At 40.6% G+C, this 18,602-nt stretch overlaps 1 protein-coding gene across 1 annotated transcript in view; it reads right to left on the bottom strand.

Annotated features, from left to right (window-relative positions):
- TEX2 (testis expressed 2) overlaps nucleotides 1-16,759 on the bottom strand; it is a 28,031-nt gene extending 11,272 nt beyond the window's left edge. The window contains exons 1-6 of the mRNA XM_058038990.1: nucleotides 15,109-16,759; nucleotides 8,310-8,510; nucleotides 6,348-6,675; nucleotides 4,948-5,195; nucleotides 3,490-3,639; nucleotides 2,029-2,128 (exon numbers count right to left, since the gene is read on the bottom strand). Coding sequence (XP_057894973.1) covers nucleotides 2,029-2,128; nucleotides 3,490-3,639; nucleotides 4,948-5,195; nucleotides 6,348-6,675; nucleotides 8,310-8,510; nucleotides 15,109-16,737 — 2,656 coding nt within the window. The 5' untranslated portion in view covers nucleotides 16,738-16,759. The remainder of the gene's footprint in view (nucleotides 1-2,028; nucleotides 2,129-3,489; nucleotides 3,640-4,947; nucleotides 5,196-6,347; nucleotides 6,676-8,309; nucleotides 8,511-15,108) is intronic.
- Nucleotides 16,760-18,602: the final 1,843 nt, after the last annotated feature.

The following is an 18,602-nucleotide window of genomic DNA, read 5'->3' as shown; positions in this document are numbered from 1 at the left end:
GAAACAAAGCACATTAAAATTAGTAACTGCACTTTAAAGCCTCACAAAGGGCTACCCCCAACGACTGCCTCAAACACTTACTAAAAAACCCCAAAAACTGAGAAGCATTCATTTTGGATACTGCCTTGAAACTATTTTTTTTCCCCCACATTTCCCAATAAACCAAGTCATTTACCTATAGGTAACTTACCAAGAAATACACATTTATTCTTATGAAAACAAGCATTTCCAATTATCATCCCCTTGTTTATGTCCTTTTAAGTATAAAAAGTTATTCCAGTAATTACTCATTGCAAGCTCTTTAAAACCCTAAGAGCTCACACCTATGTTCACATTCAACAGCATGGAAGAAGTTAAAAGAATTAGAAATCCTACCATAAATGTTTGCTTGTCACAGTTGAACTGAACAAGAAACTAAAGGAACTAATTAATCCCATTGCTGTTTCAGCAATTAATTGAAGCCAAGTGTTCAGCTCCTAAATCCCATCTCATGACTTAGAACTACAGTCCCTGGTTACAACTGAAGTTATGAGAACAGCAAAAAGAATTCAAAAAATGTTTAAATCAAGGCAAAGGAAAACACACTGTCAAGAACCCTGATTAAAAAGAAACTATGAAACCACTCCACAAGCCACACACACGTAAAGATTTTTTAAAGTTTTCCTTTGTTCTGTTACCCCAAATAAAACTTCTACCAAAGGTGCAACCACTTAATGGGGAACACTGGAGGACTTCCCAAGTACTGGGAGAACCTGCTGTCCCACAGAGGAAGCACAAGATGCTTTACTTCCCCAAATACTGACTGCACTCCAGCTTATTCCACCTATTCAACTCTTATTTCTCGTAAAAAGACAGATTTTGTTCCTCATGACAACCAAACAGTTTGCTCTTTTCAAACACGCTTTGTTTATAAAGTTCAGTGGAAAATAATCTCTGGAAAAGTTGAGAGCAAAGTACCCAGTGTTTTATAGATAAGGATTTTCCCCAATGGTTGCAAGGCTGAAGTTGATAAGGGCAAACAACAGCATTTGGATACAACAGGCAGTATTAACTAATGTATGCCCAAGAAGATTTTAATATTTCCCCAAAGTCTGCTTTGCTCAGACTTATGAGGGAAAGGTCAGCACTTACTGTCCTCATGCTTTTAGTCAGTGATTTGAGTGGCACCAAGTTTTAGTACTAAAGTTTCTCAATCTCCTCCTAAAGTCCATGCATCTGGTATTCTTGCAAAGGTCAGGTGACACCACACCAGGTCTTCCAAGGAAATATTTCCCTTTAGGCCAATTAGAAATTTCTCCACGTTGAGTAGAGAAACTCTGATACAATTTAAAATTACAAACTGTTCTGATTACATCTTAAATGGTATCTAGCTCTCCTGAACATGCAGAATAAATGCTTTTGAAGCTAAAAAGCATTATTCCAAGTTTTTACTTTTTTCAAGACTACTTAAGTGACATGAGCATCCTCATATATGTGACCATATGCAAGCCAGAAGGAATAGAAAACAAACAGTTCTAGTTCATACAGCAGCAGTATAAAAGTAATTCAGCTTTAAAAAAGCTGTATTTAATATTAAGAACATAAAATGATCCTGTATTTTGAAGCTTATTTTCAAAACAATATTATTCTTGATTTCCAAGTGATTACAATTATATTTTCTGAATCCCTGTTTTCAGAACAGGGCAGCTTCTCTTGGAGACACAAACCTGTTTTCTCCTATGGTCAGAACCAGATCTGTCCCAAGGAGATGTGCTTTGCCCTCTGCAGTGCCTGACAATATCAGATAAGTGTCTGCATCTCTGTTGCATGCAAATTTTAGTTTAGTTCAGTAAATATTTCCTATGGAAAGACATGATCACAATTCCATATTTGCAGAATTACATTTACACCAAGCCTGAGATAAAGACCCATGAGTGTCTCAGAATAAGCTCTTATTACATGCACCTAAAACATACACAAGATAAACAGATCAACATTCTGTTCTCAGATACAAAGGCAATACCAACACCTGTTATTTTTGTATTTTACCTCTGTGATCAATAGAAGGTTTGAAGGCTTGAAGGATCTTGGGCACTGCTATCCCCATGTCAAGTTCAGTCAGAGTCAGCTCATTCATGAAGTAGGGCAGCTAAAAGGACAGAATATTCAAAAATCAAATACATGTTATGGAACTAGACATCAGTCTCTTGAGAGAAGAAAGCTCATTAAACTTAAGGAATGGACTGAGCTGAAGTGTCACCAGTGAAAGAACACAAATATAATTACACAAAATTCTTACTATTCTAGAATTTCACAGTTGCCAGTTGCAAAGAATTTTTAGGGACAGATTGGGCATCTGAATTTGTTTTTTAAATTATGCTGAAGTTTAGATGCTGACCTTAAACTATCAGCACGCTTTTTAGTCAAACTATATAAAAAGCTCAAGAATGAAGTGTAAATCCTATTTCACTATGAATAAAAATCAAAGATTTCTTTGGATCTTAACTTCAGTAATATATTTTATCACTGATGTTTTATCAATGTCTCAGCTTCTTTTATCTTTGGCAAACTCTTTCATAGAACATTACCTTTTAAATCTGTATCATAATTTTAGTAAAAGAGAGGCCCAGAAATCATGATTCAGGTGTCTTATTCTTCTAATTGACAGAAAACATATCTCCTGTGAATAGACATTGCTTAACACATCAAAAAATACACCCAGTCCCCACTTCCAGTCCTTCCACTTACAAAGTTCCCAGTGAGATGTCTGGGTACCCTGCTGTCACAATTGTGGAAGCAGACAGGGCAGGTTTAGGCTGCTGGTGATTTCCCACAGCAAAGGCAGCACTATCTCACAGCTGGGGCTGGCAGCTAAATGTCTGAGCTTTTGTAAGCAAGACAACAACTTCCTTTGCCTTTAGGAACAAGCAAGCTCCTCCCCAGACACCAGGAGCTGAAGGCTGAGGGGAACTGCTGCTGTTCAGAGGGTTACAGAAGGCAAGGGGAAGACTGAGCAGTCACTCAAAAGCATCACTGCCCCTTCCCCCTTGAGATGGTGCAGCTGATGGAAGCTGTGTCCTGTCACCCCACAGAGCTTTTTCCATAACTACTGCTCCCACTGACCTCCTGCAAGTAGTTTATGTCCGAAGTTAACAGGAACACACTACAGATGTGGCTCCATGATGTCCTCCACCTTAAAAGCAATCTACTATTTCCCAAAGCAATTTCCTCATTTATATGCAGTTCTATCCATCCCTAATGCAAATACAATAATACTTTAATTTTTACATAAAAATTTGACAGATACAAATAGCTAATCCAGCTGTAGCTCATTTTAAACAGAAGCAGCAAAGTTAACATGCATCAGAAACTGAACAGCCATTCTGTAGCACATTTATTATCTTTTACATATAGTGTGAAGTAAGTCTTTCTTGTACTATTTTAAAACTCAAAGACTGTGTGTTTCACTTCCTTCAAAGGATTGTGTATGCAAGTCTCCAGATCAGGTACCTTTATTTTGCTAAGTTTCATTTGGATCTTCTTTGACACTAGATCAGACCAATACTTCTCTCCTAAAAAATCCCAAAATATTCTTCCAAGCAGAGCGTTCACCCAGGCCTCCTGTTCTTCTTCTTCAGCTTCCACATTGGCATCTGGCAACTGAAAATACAGAGCAGGTTATTCAGCTCTATAAATTCTATAAAATAAGGAAAGAAAAGGCCTGATTTATATGGGAAGTTCAGTGTTAAGAGCCTGGGTCAACACAGAACACCAAAAGCTCAGCACAGGGAGCAGCTTTACAAATGCATCAGCTGGGCTGCCACGAGCCTGTCATCATCCTGACATGCAGCAGAGGGAATGAGACCACACAGATATAGATTGACCTCTGGCAATGAAATGAGAAAGTTGTGTGTAATTTAACCTCTGGCAGAAAAAGCAGATAAACCCAGAGTGGGCAGACTTATAAACTGTGTTTGCAGTAAGAGACACTCTCTCTTGCCAGTCAGATCTGAAAGAACAGGTACTCTTCCTTAGTTTTATCAAAAAATTGGAAAGCAAGACCCAACCTTACATCCTTAAATCCAATTCAGAAACACCACAAATACATGATAAAAACAGAACAGGGAATTACACTCCTCCTTCCACTGCTTGCATATAGGATTCAGGGAACTATACTGTCCCCTCTGCTGCATTAAAGGTTTGTTTACAGTCCAAGAGAATTCTGTCTTGGTTTCCTTGAGAACCATCTCGAAACACCTGGAAATATTATACATTCAATGCTTCACTGACTGCACACACAAAAGCCAAGGCAGCTGAAATAATTTTGGGTGTGTACACACACTACCACAGAAAAACAGGAAGCTTCCATGAGGGAAACACAACATATTAATTGCCTGCACTGACAGAAGAATTCACCACCTGACATTTTCCAGGCAGAACTCCTGAAGCTAGCAGAAAGGCAGCACTTTCTAAGACAGGCAGGTAGATGCTGCAGTTCTGAACATCATCTCTTGGCAGCCACAGCTCACAGGGGCTGCAGCCAGGCTGTGCCAGGGCGAGGAGCCTCTGCTGTGACGCAGGTTCCCTGCCAGCACTGCTCAGCTATTTATAGAAAGGCTCTGACACGTGCCAGCTTCAGCAGCAAATCCATCACAGCTTCAGGAGTGGTTGGGGGCAAGAATACGTTTTTCTGGGGGAACACAAGATGTGTTTATTCATACATTACACCATGGCCTCCTACTCCCTTTTCTGGTTGTATGAAAGGGGAAACAAAGATGCATGATATGAATTACCACTATTTTAAATAAAAAGTGGTCATGCCTAACATTAAAGGTATGTTTATTATGAGTGTTGTACTTAGTGTTAAGGTTGTGTTTACTGAGAGCGACTCAAATGCAGTCCAGGAGATCAAAGGATTAGTAAGAGCTACAGAAGCTGTCCACTGTTCCTGTGGAGCACAAGTATTACCTTTTTCACAGCTGTAGGGCTGCTGTCTGCACTGACGACTGGACTACCTGAAGGGCTTTTCTTTTCTTGTGGAATACACTTTGCCATATAAATATTGTAGTCCAGAAGCATTTTCTGCCTCATGCTGCCAGCCAGGTCCTTGTGCTTTAGAAGGATTGTGACTTCTTCTGTGCTTCCCTTGCTGCTGCTCCGGCTGTGAGTGAGAACTCCAGACTGACTGTCAGCTCTGCTGTGTGCTGGCAGCACCCCTAAATACAAAGGAATAATACCTGCTCAACAGAGAACAACCTGACAGCCAAATCTCACAGTGTATCATCAACATTTAAAGGAATATGTTTATTCCACAGATATTTCTCCTGAAAAAAGACCAGCATGGTGCTTTCTTATTTTAAAGGCTAAAAGTAAATTCTACTGCTGTGTGTTTAGGTGGTCCTAAACCCAAATTAGTCAGTATTTGCTATGATTCAGCACTCAGCAGGGTGTGGGACTGGAGGAGTCAGCTGATCAATAGCATATTTAAATATGGACACTCACATATGTATAACACATGGCAAAATTCCCAACAGCTCTGCTGGAGAATGCCTAAAATAACAGTCAGGTGATTGAAATGCACCTATGACTAAAGTTTTTTTTTTACTAATCTAATTATAGACTGTTACAATTAGAAGGACTGTGAAAAGCATGTAACTATTGGAATTTTATTTAGCTATTAATTTTGCATTAATTTTGCATTTCAAGAAGTTATGTGCCAGAAACAATAATGTTAACTAATTTTTTAAAAGCTTCTCAGAGAATAAAGGCAGAAAAGCATGAGTCATTCAGGTTCAAAATTGTATCAAAGGATGGGTTTAAATTCATATTCCAAACAACTGATCAATACTATAGACTAATGTTTGTTGGATCAGATATATATATACATACATATTCATACATATATTCATGCAGGACCTTTCATTCAAACAGAGAAATGTGTTTTCTTGTGCCACTAACCCATGACAAAGCTCTATCCTTTACAGGAGACTAGAGTGGAAGGAAGGATGGAGGAGGAAAAACAGGTAATGAGAGAACTGAGTCTAATACTGCAAATATTGACATCAGCTCCAAGATGCAGAAAAAGAAGAGACTGAACAATTCCTCCTTAAAAATATGACAGGAGTTATTACAGTCATTGAAAAACAGTGTATTTATATAAAACAGTCTAAAAACAGTAAAATATTTGAAAGCATAGAGCCAAGAGGGAAAAAGGTGGGGCTAAGGTGGCAATGAGAGGCCAAGGTAAGGAGAAGAGTATCTTTGGTATTATTTTTATTTTGCTTGTAAAGATCACTGTGGCACCACCAAAACATAACTTTGGTTTGTTTCTTTTAACAGACTTCTACAAGAATACAAAATGTGAGTACCTGGCTTGCTCCCACTGGGTGGCTTCTTTACTTCAGACTTGAGCTTTGATGCAAGAAGGAACCTTCTGAACCACTCCTCCTTCTCCCTCCCTGTCCTTCCAAAGAGGTAAAGCACTTGATCCTTTTGGCAAGTGGACTTCACTCCATCCTGAGGCTTCTTGGATTCCTCAATGTTCAAGTCCACTTTCTCAGCAGGTTTCTCCTCTGCAGTCTCCTTCTCAGTCTGGGCCTTGGCCATGAAGTCCTCCTGTTTGGCCAGTTCAATGCAAATTGGGTATTTCTTATTCCAAATGCGTTTCCGTGCCAGGCTCTTAGGAACCAGGGAAATCTGAAGGATACACGAAAGGGTTAAATTAATTTATTTTTCACTTGTATCCTCTATGTTTCTATACTCAAGTAAAGAACACAGGTATGCAAGAGATAAAGATCCCACACCGGATCTGCCAGTTTAACTGACTCAAAATTGCTGGATGTCCAACCCACTCCTATCACTAAGTCTTTGGTGAGCCAAGCCTTGGAATTAAAACAAAGGCCATTTAAGCAGATTAAACCATGTGGATTAGAAACTGTTTTGATTTAGATGATCTTATTCTCATGGATTTGCAGAAAAAATAGAAAACCCAAGAACTTATTTCTGGGAGCATGGGGAGATAAATAGATAACAAGATAAGATAATCTGAGTCCAAACTGAGTTTTGAACACAACTTTTCATGCCCACCTTATGAAATTCAGTGTTTGAAGTTGGTGACAGCCACATCAAATACATAAGAGCCAAGCTATAAGACTGATTTGCAAATAATTATATTCTAAACTCAATATATTTATATCAAATTAAGACAATGCAAGTGATTAGAGGAGTGGTTTAAAAGAAAAGAGTTACAAAATCTTATGTGGTGGTCTATACTCAGCAGTGTTCTCCAAAACCTGTGGGCAAGTACCTTGAAGAACAGGCATCCTTTTTTTGTTACAGTCAGGGCACTTGGGCCTTGTGTAATCAACTGGGGCTGGGTGGGGGGAAGTACTGGAAATTTTCTAAGATACCATGGGGAACCACCATCAGTCAAGTGCTCCCACATGACAGCTTCGCTTGTCTTCATGATGGGAAAACAAATCTGCAAAAGGCAGGAATCTAATTTTTTCTTTATCTTTTTCAGTGTCTTCCTTTAATGGAAGGCAGAGCTGCCAGCACACTCCTTTCCCATACAGACTCAGAGCAAAGCAGGGAGGTTTTCCTCACTGTTGCCTTGGTCCCTCTCTCCCTCTCACTTCCAGTCAAGTGAAGGGTGGTTGCCTCCTACATCTGTGCTGCCAAAGCCCTCGATTGATGCAGCACATTAAAAAAATCCATTCCCTTAATAATTAGGTATTGATGTATTATTTAAAACAATGTCAATGGAATCAACTTCATACAGCAACTCTTGATATATTTGAGAGAGGCAAACAACATGTAGGAAAACTGTCCTAGCATTACTGTTAATGCACTCTTCCAACTGCAAAAAGCCCATCTCCTTCCCTAGACTGGGGGTACCTAGAGCAGGTCACATTCCAGACACCTCTCACTGTCCTCCTTCACATATGATGTACATTCCCTCTTTGAGTGAAATACAAATGTTGTCTCAGCTGCCTTGGGGTAGAGACAACCACCAAAGATGAGGCATTTTGGTGTAACCTTCAGAACAGTCACCTCATGCATTGGGAACGAGTCTCAGAGCCCCCACGAGTTAACTGCTCTCAAGTGCCACAGGAAACTCATGCCTTTCCCTTATTGTGTAAATATGTACTTTCTCCCAAATCCTGCTCAATCTTCCTCCCCAGCACAATATTTTGCAAGTTAGTCATGACAGCAATTTTGTTTAAATAATGACAGAACGTGAAAATAGACAAGTGAAAAAACAAAATTCAGAGTTAAAAAGAATTTGCAAAGTGTTCTTTGTTAAAATCAGATATAAGTAAGACACTCACCTTGCTGTCTGTTAGTTCATAAATTTTTTGACTGACATATGTGACTTCAGGCTTTGGCTCATTGTACACAGCTCTTCTAGAAATATTTTTATTGGGTTTTGAAAGTCGTAGGGTGCTGCCTTCGAGTCGCACATAGACAGAGTGAGTCAATGTAGCATGGTACGTTTCTGGATCGTAATTATAAATTTCATTCATCCATCCCTAGAGAAGAAGACACTGTTAACAGGCTTTTAAGCTGCTGGAAAATCAAGCACAGCACATACCTAAAAACTTTAAATTATTATCCAAGCTTTTGCCAAAGTTATTTCACTCAGTGGACAAACAGAACGAGGCAATAAATGCCCTGAACGAGGTAGCACCAAACCAACAGAGCAGGAGGTGAGGATGAGATCTCAAACACACCAGGCATTCTTTCTGACTCAGTCACTTTGGTTATGTAGCACAGGGTGCTCTCACCTCCTCCCCAGGAGCCACAGTGGGATCTGCAGATGCAGAATGCCAGGAAGTGTGGGGGGATACAATATAAGAAATTAAAGGTAGTATAGAAAGTCATCTTACCCCTAAGGAGTTGCAGCTGACCCATTTATTATATCTAAGGAACAGGCCTGACTTTAACAGGCCACAGCTATAGCCAATAAGAAGAAGAGTGTTGTAAAAGAGTGGCTTGGTTGCTGAAAGGGAACTGGAGTCAGTTGGCTGCTGTGAGAAGAAGGAAGAGTCAGTGCCTAGAGGAGCTGCCTACGAGAAACATCAAGGAGGTACAAAGCTCCAGCAATAGGGAACCCTGCAATGTAATGACAGCAAGGAAGAGGCACAGGGCAGGAGGGCTGAGCAGTCCCTCTGCTCCCAGCAAGCTCAGCACTTTAATCACCCAGAGCAAACAGCCTGTGTGCTCACAGACAGCCCTGACATTGTAATCACCACAATTAAGGACTCACTGGAAGACCACAATGGAGTTTGCTTTCATGCACCATCACTGTTTGAGATCATTTAGCATGTTGTGTAACTGCTCAGCTACAACACAGGAGTCATATATGTGGATTAAATTCAATTAATTTCTGTGCTGTAAAAGAAACACAAAACAAACCAGCCAGTCCTGCTGTAACAAGCCTCTAAGTGCTGACTCTGACCATGGGGGTGATGTTGCTTCTCTTCTCCAGTATCTGATTACAGAAGTAGAGATGATAAATGGGGTAGAAGGTAGGCAGAATACTCATTCAAGGAGAAGCTTTCCTTCTCTTAACCTGCCATGCAACATTCTTTGATCATTGTTTTTATCTGCACATCAGAACCTTGAATTCAGTGTACTCAATATTCATCAATGTCAACAGAAAGTGAAGGGGAGCAGAAAGTCAAATGGCAACTTTACAAACACCTGTGTGATTTCAGAGGGGGGAAGTGGGGAGAGCTGAATGAGCACCCCAGTATTTCTCAAAACAAAAAGTCATAACTACTTTATGCAAAACATCTCAAAAAATTACTGCAAGATTTCAACTTATTAAAGAAGTTTCCACCCACACACAGAAATGTAAAATTTACTTTAATGCTAATTTTCTTTGGTTTCAGTGCCACATAATTTCCCACAGTAGACAGCATACACTTTCTTAGGTGCCATAGTAACAGTGATATCTGTTTTGCTTACTCCAACATCTAGCTCCATTTCCACTACAAACCCTGAAAAAACTAGATAAATTAGCATTTCTTTTATGTTCAGGAAAGATTAAGTCATTCATCTTTGCTCAGCTCCAAAGCAGATTATGTCTTTTATTAATAGAAATGTCTGTACCAGGACATACTCTTTGAAGAAGCTTTATGGTTGTTTTTTTTCTTACAGTGGGTTATGCACAGCTCCCCTATAGGAAATCCAATGCACAAGGAAGAGTTTTCTATAAAAGCCATCAAACTGCACAACAGGGATGACGTAGGTTTGAGGCACATCCCATCTCCTTCCTAGAAATTATTTAGCCAAGACATCTTTGAGCAGACAGCAATTAATTTTCAGCCAGGAACTCCAGCTGGACTTAGTGAAGCACAAGAACATCACATGAGCTGCCCAAAGCCACCGTGTGCAGGAACTGGAGTATCCATATGGCCCACAGATCTCTGGAGCAACTCCCACCTGCCCCCATCAGATCTCCAAGCTATTTCTAGCTCAGACAAAGTCTGGAGCCTGCAGCCAGGCAAATGCACAGATGGGAATTTGCTGCCTCAGAAGTTTCCTGTCTTCTCCTGGAGGGGCATTCAGCCAACACCACCCCAGCTGGCACAGAGCAAAGGGCTGCTTGGAGAGTTGGTCATTATAGGAAGCTCAGTCACATGAGCCCTTTCTCTAAGTCTAATAAGATTTCTATTTTCAGTAGAAAGGTTTGAAACTTATGGGTACATGTGGTACCCAGGAAGGAAGGTCACACTGCACCTGACATTCCTTTAACAGCCTGCTGGAGATGGAACTGTGATGAAAACAAGGAGCGATTTACCCATCAAAATCTTGACTTCCCTGTGTCAAAGTCAGTAAAAATCCCTCCTGCTTTTCTGATCCCTTCCATGTGCCCAGGCCTTCCAGTTCAAACCAACTGATTATCTGTACAGTCTGCCAAACACATAATTCTCACACCCTGCTCACCCACAACCCAACAGAGGTGCAAACACAGCACAACCACCAGGTTACCAGCAACTGGAGAACCAAGCTCAGGTTTAATTATTTGGGGTTTTATTTTCAGACAACAGTCAGGATGAAAGAGACAGAACATTACTGCAATCCCTCCTTGTACACAAAATTTTAGTTTTCTAATTTCTACGGATGAAGTTTCTTCTTTGCACTTGACTTTCATGTTATTTGGTTACAGAGATATACTGCATGGCTGACAGTAAACTGTTAATGCTTCACTAAATGGTGATTCTTTGCTCTATTAATGAATCTGAAAATCTGTGGCAGCTGCAGGAATTTTATCTAACAGTGTTAAAGGAGGTAACAACACCACCTGCCTTCTCACTTCAGCGATCTTCAGTTCTGTAAGTTGTTTCACCTAGCTTAAAAAACACTGAGAAGTTTATCCAAGAAGCCCCTAGAGTCATTCCAAAGTTCCTGCACTTTAAGAACAATTTCAGCAGAATTACCTCCGCCTCTCTTTTTGCAAAACCAAATTGGAACAAAAGATTCACAGCCCACGGAAACCGTTTTGCAATGCACCCAAACAGAGAAATTGTGTTACCATAACTTGCTAGCAACAGATAAATTCTCCCAAACTACTGAAGCAACAATGGATTTCCTTGTGTAGGAGAGGAGTGACTGTAGGATAGGTCTTGTCTGTTCTAGCAAAGTTGTTAAAATAAGAAATTTAGTAATTCTGGGAGGACAATGACCATAGTCATATGCCACTGTGCAGCTGCTGGCCATTGACACTGATCCTGTGATCCCCATTTCTAAAGGTCAGCAGTTGCTCCACGCTCCCAGCTGAAAGCAGAACGTGCCTGGCCATGGAGCTGCTCCCTGGGCTGGGCACCACGGCTCTCCCAGCTCAGGTCACAGCTCCAACCCACAGCTGCTGCCACTGCTCCAGCCCCAGCAACACTCAGCTCATGGGACAGGGCAAAAACAGCTTTAAAAACCCCCTCAGTTTAACTTTCCTCCTTCCTGACTCCAGGCTCCAAATATTTTATTCAAACTGCAGTTCAACAGAATAATTCATGTAAAAGGCTTTGTAGGTACCAACTTTTTAGTGTTACTTATTTAAGGTCTCAGGTGTGTTACAACATAACCTGAGAGGGGAGGAAGGGAAGAACTGCAAAAGATCCTTATGAAGGACCCAGAGGGCTGGGGGCACAAACCTGGCCTGTGGGTAAAAATCAATTAAAATCATTACTTATGATACTTTCAAATACATAAATAAAAGAATCAGCAAATGCCACTTTCACAATACAAGCCCAAATCTGGATTAAAACTGTCCCTGAAGTTTCTTAGTGATATTAACTGGTTAACAGTCATTATTATTAAATTATATCATAAAATGCTTTAGCACCAAAATTTTTTCAAGACTGTTGATCACTGAAATCATGCAATTGTATTACTACCCTTTTTATTACCACTATTTTATAACACTTCAATAGTATTTTGCTTCATAAATGAGGGAAAAATATAATGCATTTTTTCAGCTTCTTTCACAGGGAATCCAAAGGCACAAAAATGTCTGAGGTAGGAGAAGCAACCATCACCTTAACTGGAAGAAACATTTGTCTGCCAGAGGCCACTATCAACCATGAAATCCCTTGGATGGTGCTCAGGAATAGCACGCTGATAAAAAGCTTCTCTTTCTGTACACTGTGGCTCAAAGCCTCCAATTTCTCCAGCAGGCACTGCCACCGTGTTCTCCAGAAAGTTCTTTCTAATGGAAAGGGTAAATATATAATTTCCATTTTAGCTGTTACTTAAAACCTTTTGTGTCAATCAGCATGACACAAGAGAATGCAGAGCTGAAAGGCCAAGAAGGAAGTTACAAAAGACTAATGGATTAAAGAAGGAAAAAATGTGGGCAGGGAAAAAAAAAAAAAGAAAAAGATAAGAAGGAAGCCAGAGAACTGAAAATTAAGGGAATAAGCAGATACAAATCATGCAACGAAGATGCAGAGGGTTTGTGCATTTTCTGGTTGGGGGGATGTTTTCCCCCAGTACCAAGGACAAGTGACTGAAGTAAGTACAGACACCTATAGAGACACACACTTACCAGCACAAGAATTATTTACTTTTTCCCACTGCCAAGAACAGTTTTGTGGGAGACAATAATCTGTTCAAGTATTTCAGCAATTGCTGAGGGGAATTTTGCACTAGTTTTCAAAACCTAGGAAATGCAAACTTCTCAAACAACGTTTACATGGGGAAGAATGGACACATAGTTGTACAAAAATAACTTGACAGCAATTTGGCAGAATCCCAACTCTGTGAGCCCCATATGAAGGCATTTTACTCAGAGCATTTATCACAATTGCACAACAGCAGTCCAGGCCAGAATACCAGACCAACAAGTTCTGAAGACAACACCTTTATGCAAGAGCATCAAGTTTGCTTTTCCTATATTCCCCTGAGTTTTGTTACAGATGAAGTCTTTAGCTGCCTTTCCAGATCCTTTTCAGAGGATCTAAGCTGTCCAGTACTAATTTTGACAGATGCAAACAAAAGATAGTTGTCTGAAGTGGGAATAATAACTTGCAATCTGCTAAATCATATTACATTACCTTCCACTACAATATGGGCATTGAGCTGGTTTGTAAACTCCTGAAGCATTTACATATTAAAGACAATTACTTTGTGTGTTATGAGCACAAGAAATACTCATCAGGTCATAAAAACCATTAATCTGCATTTATGCAGACTTCTCTGCACTGTTCATTTCTTGCCTACAGCCATTTTCATAAGATGTAAATCCTCAATAAAAGCATTAAAATATAGTTTAAAGGTTTTTGAGCAAAAGCTGACATCTCAGAGACAGCCTAACACCAGCCAATAATGAACACCAGGATCTCTATCAGCTGTCAAGTATCAAGGAAGGGTCTTGGCTCCAAATAACAAGGATTGAAGTGAAAGTTTGTAACAATTTGTCCGTGGGAGTAGCAAGTAATTCAATTGGGCAGACACGAGTGTTCAGTCTGAATTCACTACAGCAAATAATAACCACAACTCATCTCATTCACCAAAAAAGGAACACCAGGGTAGAATAAGGGCGAGACATGCAATTACCACTGTTTATGCAACAAAAGTAGAGATTTATATTCTGTTTTTCTAACTTTTTCTAACTTTTCAGTTACCTAAAGACACATGAAATTAGCCATCAATACATTATAGATTCTACAGTATATACCCATCTGAATTTAAATTCATGAAACCTTTCTGCTGTTACAATTGGGGATGCACCTTCAAAAAGCTCAATTGAATATTTACACAAATACAAAAAATGCCTCCACAAACACTCTGATCAGCATGTGATATCAAGTGAAGGTTACACCACCAGCACTCAGAAATGCTTCTGCTGCACATCAGAAACCAGCAGATGTTTCACTGCTTGGAATTCTGCAATTGGGAAAATATTATTGGAATTCATCACAGATGGAGATGAGGAGGGCAGGACAGGGACCAGAGGCACTGAAGGAACAGAGGGGGTGAGTGGATCACAGCTGGACAGGCAGCAAAGTGACACACAAAGTGACAGCAAATTTGCAACATCTCAACAACAACAGGGGTAGGGCAGAGAGCAGGTAGGACAAACTTTCATTCAAAACCCAGCTCTCAGACACATTTTGCTGAACTGTAATTCCTCCTCCCTTTTCAATTAGCTCATGTTTGAGGAGGACCCATATGCTCTCCAACTCTATGCTCTACTTGAACACAATGCTTTTGTCTCTGCTTATGAACAGACCAGACAAACAAATTGCTGCCTAGACAAAATATCCCAGAAACAAAATATATCTCCCAAGACCCAGCTTCAAGCACAAATGTTATCTTACACACTAAACTTTGACACTGCTTGCTCTCAGTATTCCAGTTGGATCGTTTCAAATCTACCAGCAAAGCCATTTGCCCTTTTACTTTGAAGAAATTCCATTTTCTACTAATCCCTAAAGACACCAAAGTCTTACATATTCTTGGATACTAAACCATTTGTGCCCCTGCCAAAGAGAGTTGACCCTAAAAAACTATTTACAAGTGGGGACATTTCAGCTCATTTACACCCTCAGGATAAATCTAGTTTACTCCTTCTACCCAAAATAATGCACACAGACACACACACACAAAATGCCAGGACCTCACCTTCAGTATTTCAGGTTCTTTGATGTCCAGAGCTCCTGTATTCCATCGCTTTTTCATGCTTTTATGCAATTTGAGATACTCATGAGTACGTGGAATAAGAAGCCAAATCACACAGACAGCTACCATAAATCCAAGGGCCATTCCAAGTAAAAGTCCACTTAAATAGCCAGGGAGAGGGATAATAAGGTAAGCATAGACTAACAGTATTAATAAGTATAAAGTTTTCACTGGTATTTCAGACTGTTGCACATCCAGATTATTTTCATCTTCACTACTGAGCATAGTAACAGTTTCCTCAGTCATCTCAGGCTCCACCACATTTTCAGCAGGTTTATCAGTTTTGCTTTCTTCCTCTAGCAAGAAAAAGTCTTCAGAATACAGTTCACAAAACTCCTCATCCTCCCTGCTCACTAGTGCAGACAACAAACATTTTTCAAGTACAAGTGAAGGTTTTGACCCCACATCCTTTGTGCTTGCAGACTGAGAGCTTTTGGTCTCCACCTCTTTTGCATGTTCTTCTGCCCATCTTGAATGATCACTCTTATTCAAGTTAAAGTCACCCCCAGAGAAATCCCCTTCAGAATCACACTCCTCTTCCTTAATGCTGTAGTTGTTATTGCTTTCCAAATGGCCATTCAAACTGGAAAGGTTTGAGAGTTCTGAAGCACTTGAAGATAAGGCTTTGGGCCTGTGGCTACTACTTTCATCACCCATTATTTTGCTGAGCAGCTGCAGAGGCTCATAGATTACCTCAGAAAGGCGTCGTTTTGTATCTTCAATTTTAGCCTCCATTTCGGGTACTTTAAAAAAGGAACGAGTGTCAGAGGGGGATGTTAATGGAGAGGAGGGGGCAGTTTTAGAATCACCACCTGTAGCTCGAGGTTGAGTGAACTGTTTGAACAGATGCAAGTTCAGTTTTGAGTCAGGTGGCCTGTAAGACACAGCTTCAGACTCCTGTTTAGAAGTGTCTGTAGACAGAGATTTCACCAAGGTTTTCATTAAGTGTCTGTGTCGCATCGGTGGGGTGGGTTCTTTTGGTTCCACTTCTGTTGAAAAGGACTTGACCAACCCCTTAAAAGGCTTTGAACTAGAAACTGTGGATGAGCCACTAGAGCAGGCAACTGACCTGGAGGGGGATGAGGATGGGGAAGACAGACTGGATTTCTGTTCCACAGGTGGTGCTGGTGCACCTGATGAGCCAGACGTGTGACATGAGTGTGACGATGGAGACAGGACCGGTGGCACTGCACTGAGTATTTGGGATGGGGAAGTAGAGTCCAAGAGCTTCACAGTTTCTGCAGCTGGCAGAACTGCAGGCGACGAGGACAGCGGTGATGCAGAGTTGGCCATGTTAAGCGAGGTAGCTGGACCAAAAAGGTCATGGCCGCTATGCTCAAAGCAGAGGTCTTCCTTGGCTTCAAGTGCTGTTACAATGCTTTGGTCATCTAGTTCCTCATCAAGAAACTCTTTAAACTCCTCTTCCTCCTCTTCTTCCTCCTTCCCAAATGCAGAGAAATGAATTGTGATGGTTTCTCGGGAGACAGATCGCTGGACCTGCACTTTTGGTGTTGACTGCTTTGAGGACATTTCACCAGTTTTGTCTGCATGGCTACTGTTCCGACTTGTCATTGCAGGTTCCACAGATGTGTCAGAGTCTGGCAAGAAAACATAACACCACATTAAATGCATTTTCCCCTGCTTCAAATACCCTTATTTTCAAGCATTAAGTCAAACACAATTTTACATAGGAAAAAATCCCAAATCAACTTACACCAAAAAATAAAACAAGAAGCAGGAGAAGCCTATGCTGAAAATTGCAGATCTAGGTTGCTGTGTGCTACATAAGATATTTCCACATACCACAAAATGGCAATATTAAAACATACCAGGCTGTTAAAATTATCCTCAAGCATCCTGAAATTACAGTTCATCTCTGAAGCACCACCTTTCTATTTTCCCTGCCAGATGTACCTCTGAGTTCCAGAGCCCCATTCCACCCCAACACACTGAAATATTTCACTCCTAACTCTCAGTCCCTTCTACATGCAATACTTAATGCTTTATACCTAATAAATAAAGCAAATTTGAAACTCAAAGCAAGGTCATAAATATGTAAAGGTCATAGTGTGGGGGGCATATTATTTAAGCATTTCATTGACCCATGAAAGCGATTTTAGCAAATATTTACATGGAGAGGAAATAGCATGCAATTAAACCAAAGCAGTGGCGACCATGCACAGAGATGGACCAGGAATTACAGGATTAGCTCTGCTCTCCAGCTGGGAGGCAGCACTTTATCTCCACTGCCAAGACAGCGAGTTTACCACTTCAGTAACTGAATTATTTTTCAGAAGCTGTTAAAATGCTGTAATCAAACTGTCAGGCTGAATTAATGCGAGGCCTTTGCTGACGTTTAAAGAGCAGTTCAGAAGAATGATTATGTGGTGGTGAAGAAATTGCACTTCACGAACAGTTGTGATATCAGATTGTATTATCCAGCAAGGCGGTGCCACCTGCTCGGCATCATCATCCTGCTGAAGGTTGTAGCCCTTTCTGCTTCCTAGCAGAGCTGCTCATGTAAACATTTTTAACCTGTCACTAAACTAAGCTGGGTTAAACATTTTAAACCAGCAGATCTTTGCTACGCAGCTTATTCAGAGCAAGTATCTGTCCACAACTTCCTACACACTACAGTTGTCCATTTTATGGCTCCTAAATTGCTGACAATTCCTTGCTTCTTCCAGCATTTGAGAACTTCCCCAGCAGGCTGTACAAAAGGGGCTGGATGTTAACCTGCTTCGTGCAAAGCCCTCAGAAATTCAATTTTCAGGGTTTGGTTGTTTGTTGTTTTAAGTCTCATTTCTGCTGCATATGACCAGGAGCCAGTTTGAGTTCAAACAACCAAAAGAAACATTCAGACCCTGGCCAAGCTTTCACTTGACATCTCACCCTTGCTCTGATGACTGCTTAGGAGACAAAGATTCTTTCTAAAAGATCACTTCTGACTTCAGCTTTTACCGTGGAAGTTTTCTTCTGTCCTCCCCAAAACCCATCTGACCCATTCAGCAGCATTAACAGAGAACTCCTTTCAGTGATGGAGCTGTGCCTCCAGCCCACCTGGGGCTCAGTAGGTTGTTCCCTTTCTTACTGCATCTGTGGATCCAGTAGTTATTTACCCAAATATTAAGAACTCTCAGTTACCTGAGATTTACATGTACACTTATCAGCCACCTGTGTGTATAACTTGGTGAGTGCTAAGGTTGGTAGGAAATTTAGTGTCTCATTTCCCTGTTGGATGAGCACACCTGGGAACCAGCAGCAGACAGAATCCATGCTTCTGCCTGCTGTCCACCACAGACATGGCTCTGTTTCACATAGGTCAGACTGAAAAATACCAGATTTTTTTGGACAAACACACCCAAATTTATTTTGGAGAGGGGAAAAAAATACTACTGGACAAGACAGGTGTCCAACCTCATTTCCACAGTGCTGGG

This window comes from Melospiza georgiana, chromosome 21, assembly GCF_028018845.1.
Source record: "Melospiza georgiana isolate bMelGeo1 chromosome 21, bMelGeo1.pri, whole genome shotgun sequence".
NCBI classification, from domain to species: Eukaryota; Metazoa; Chordata; class Aves; order Passeriformes; family Passerellidae; genus Melospiza; species Melospiza georgiana.
The sequence above is the reverse complement of the archived record's forward strand: the minus strand, read 5'-3'. Positions and strand labels throughout refer to the sequence as shown.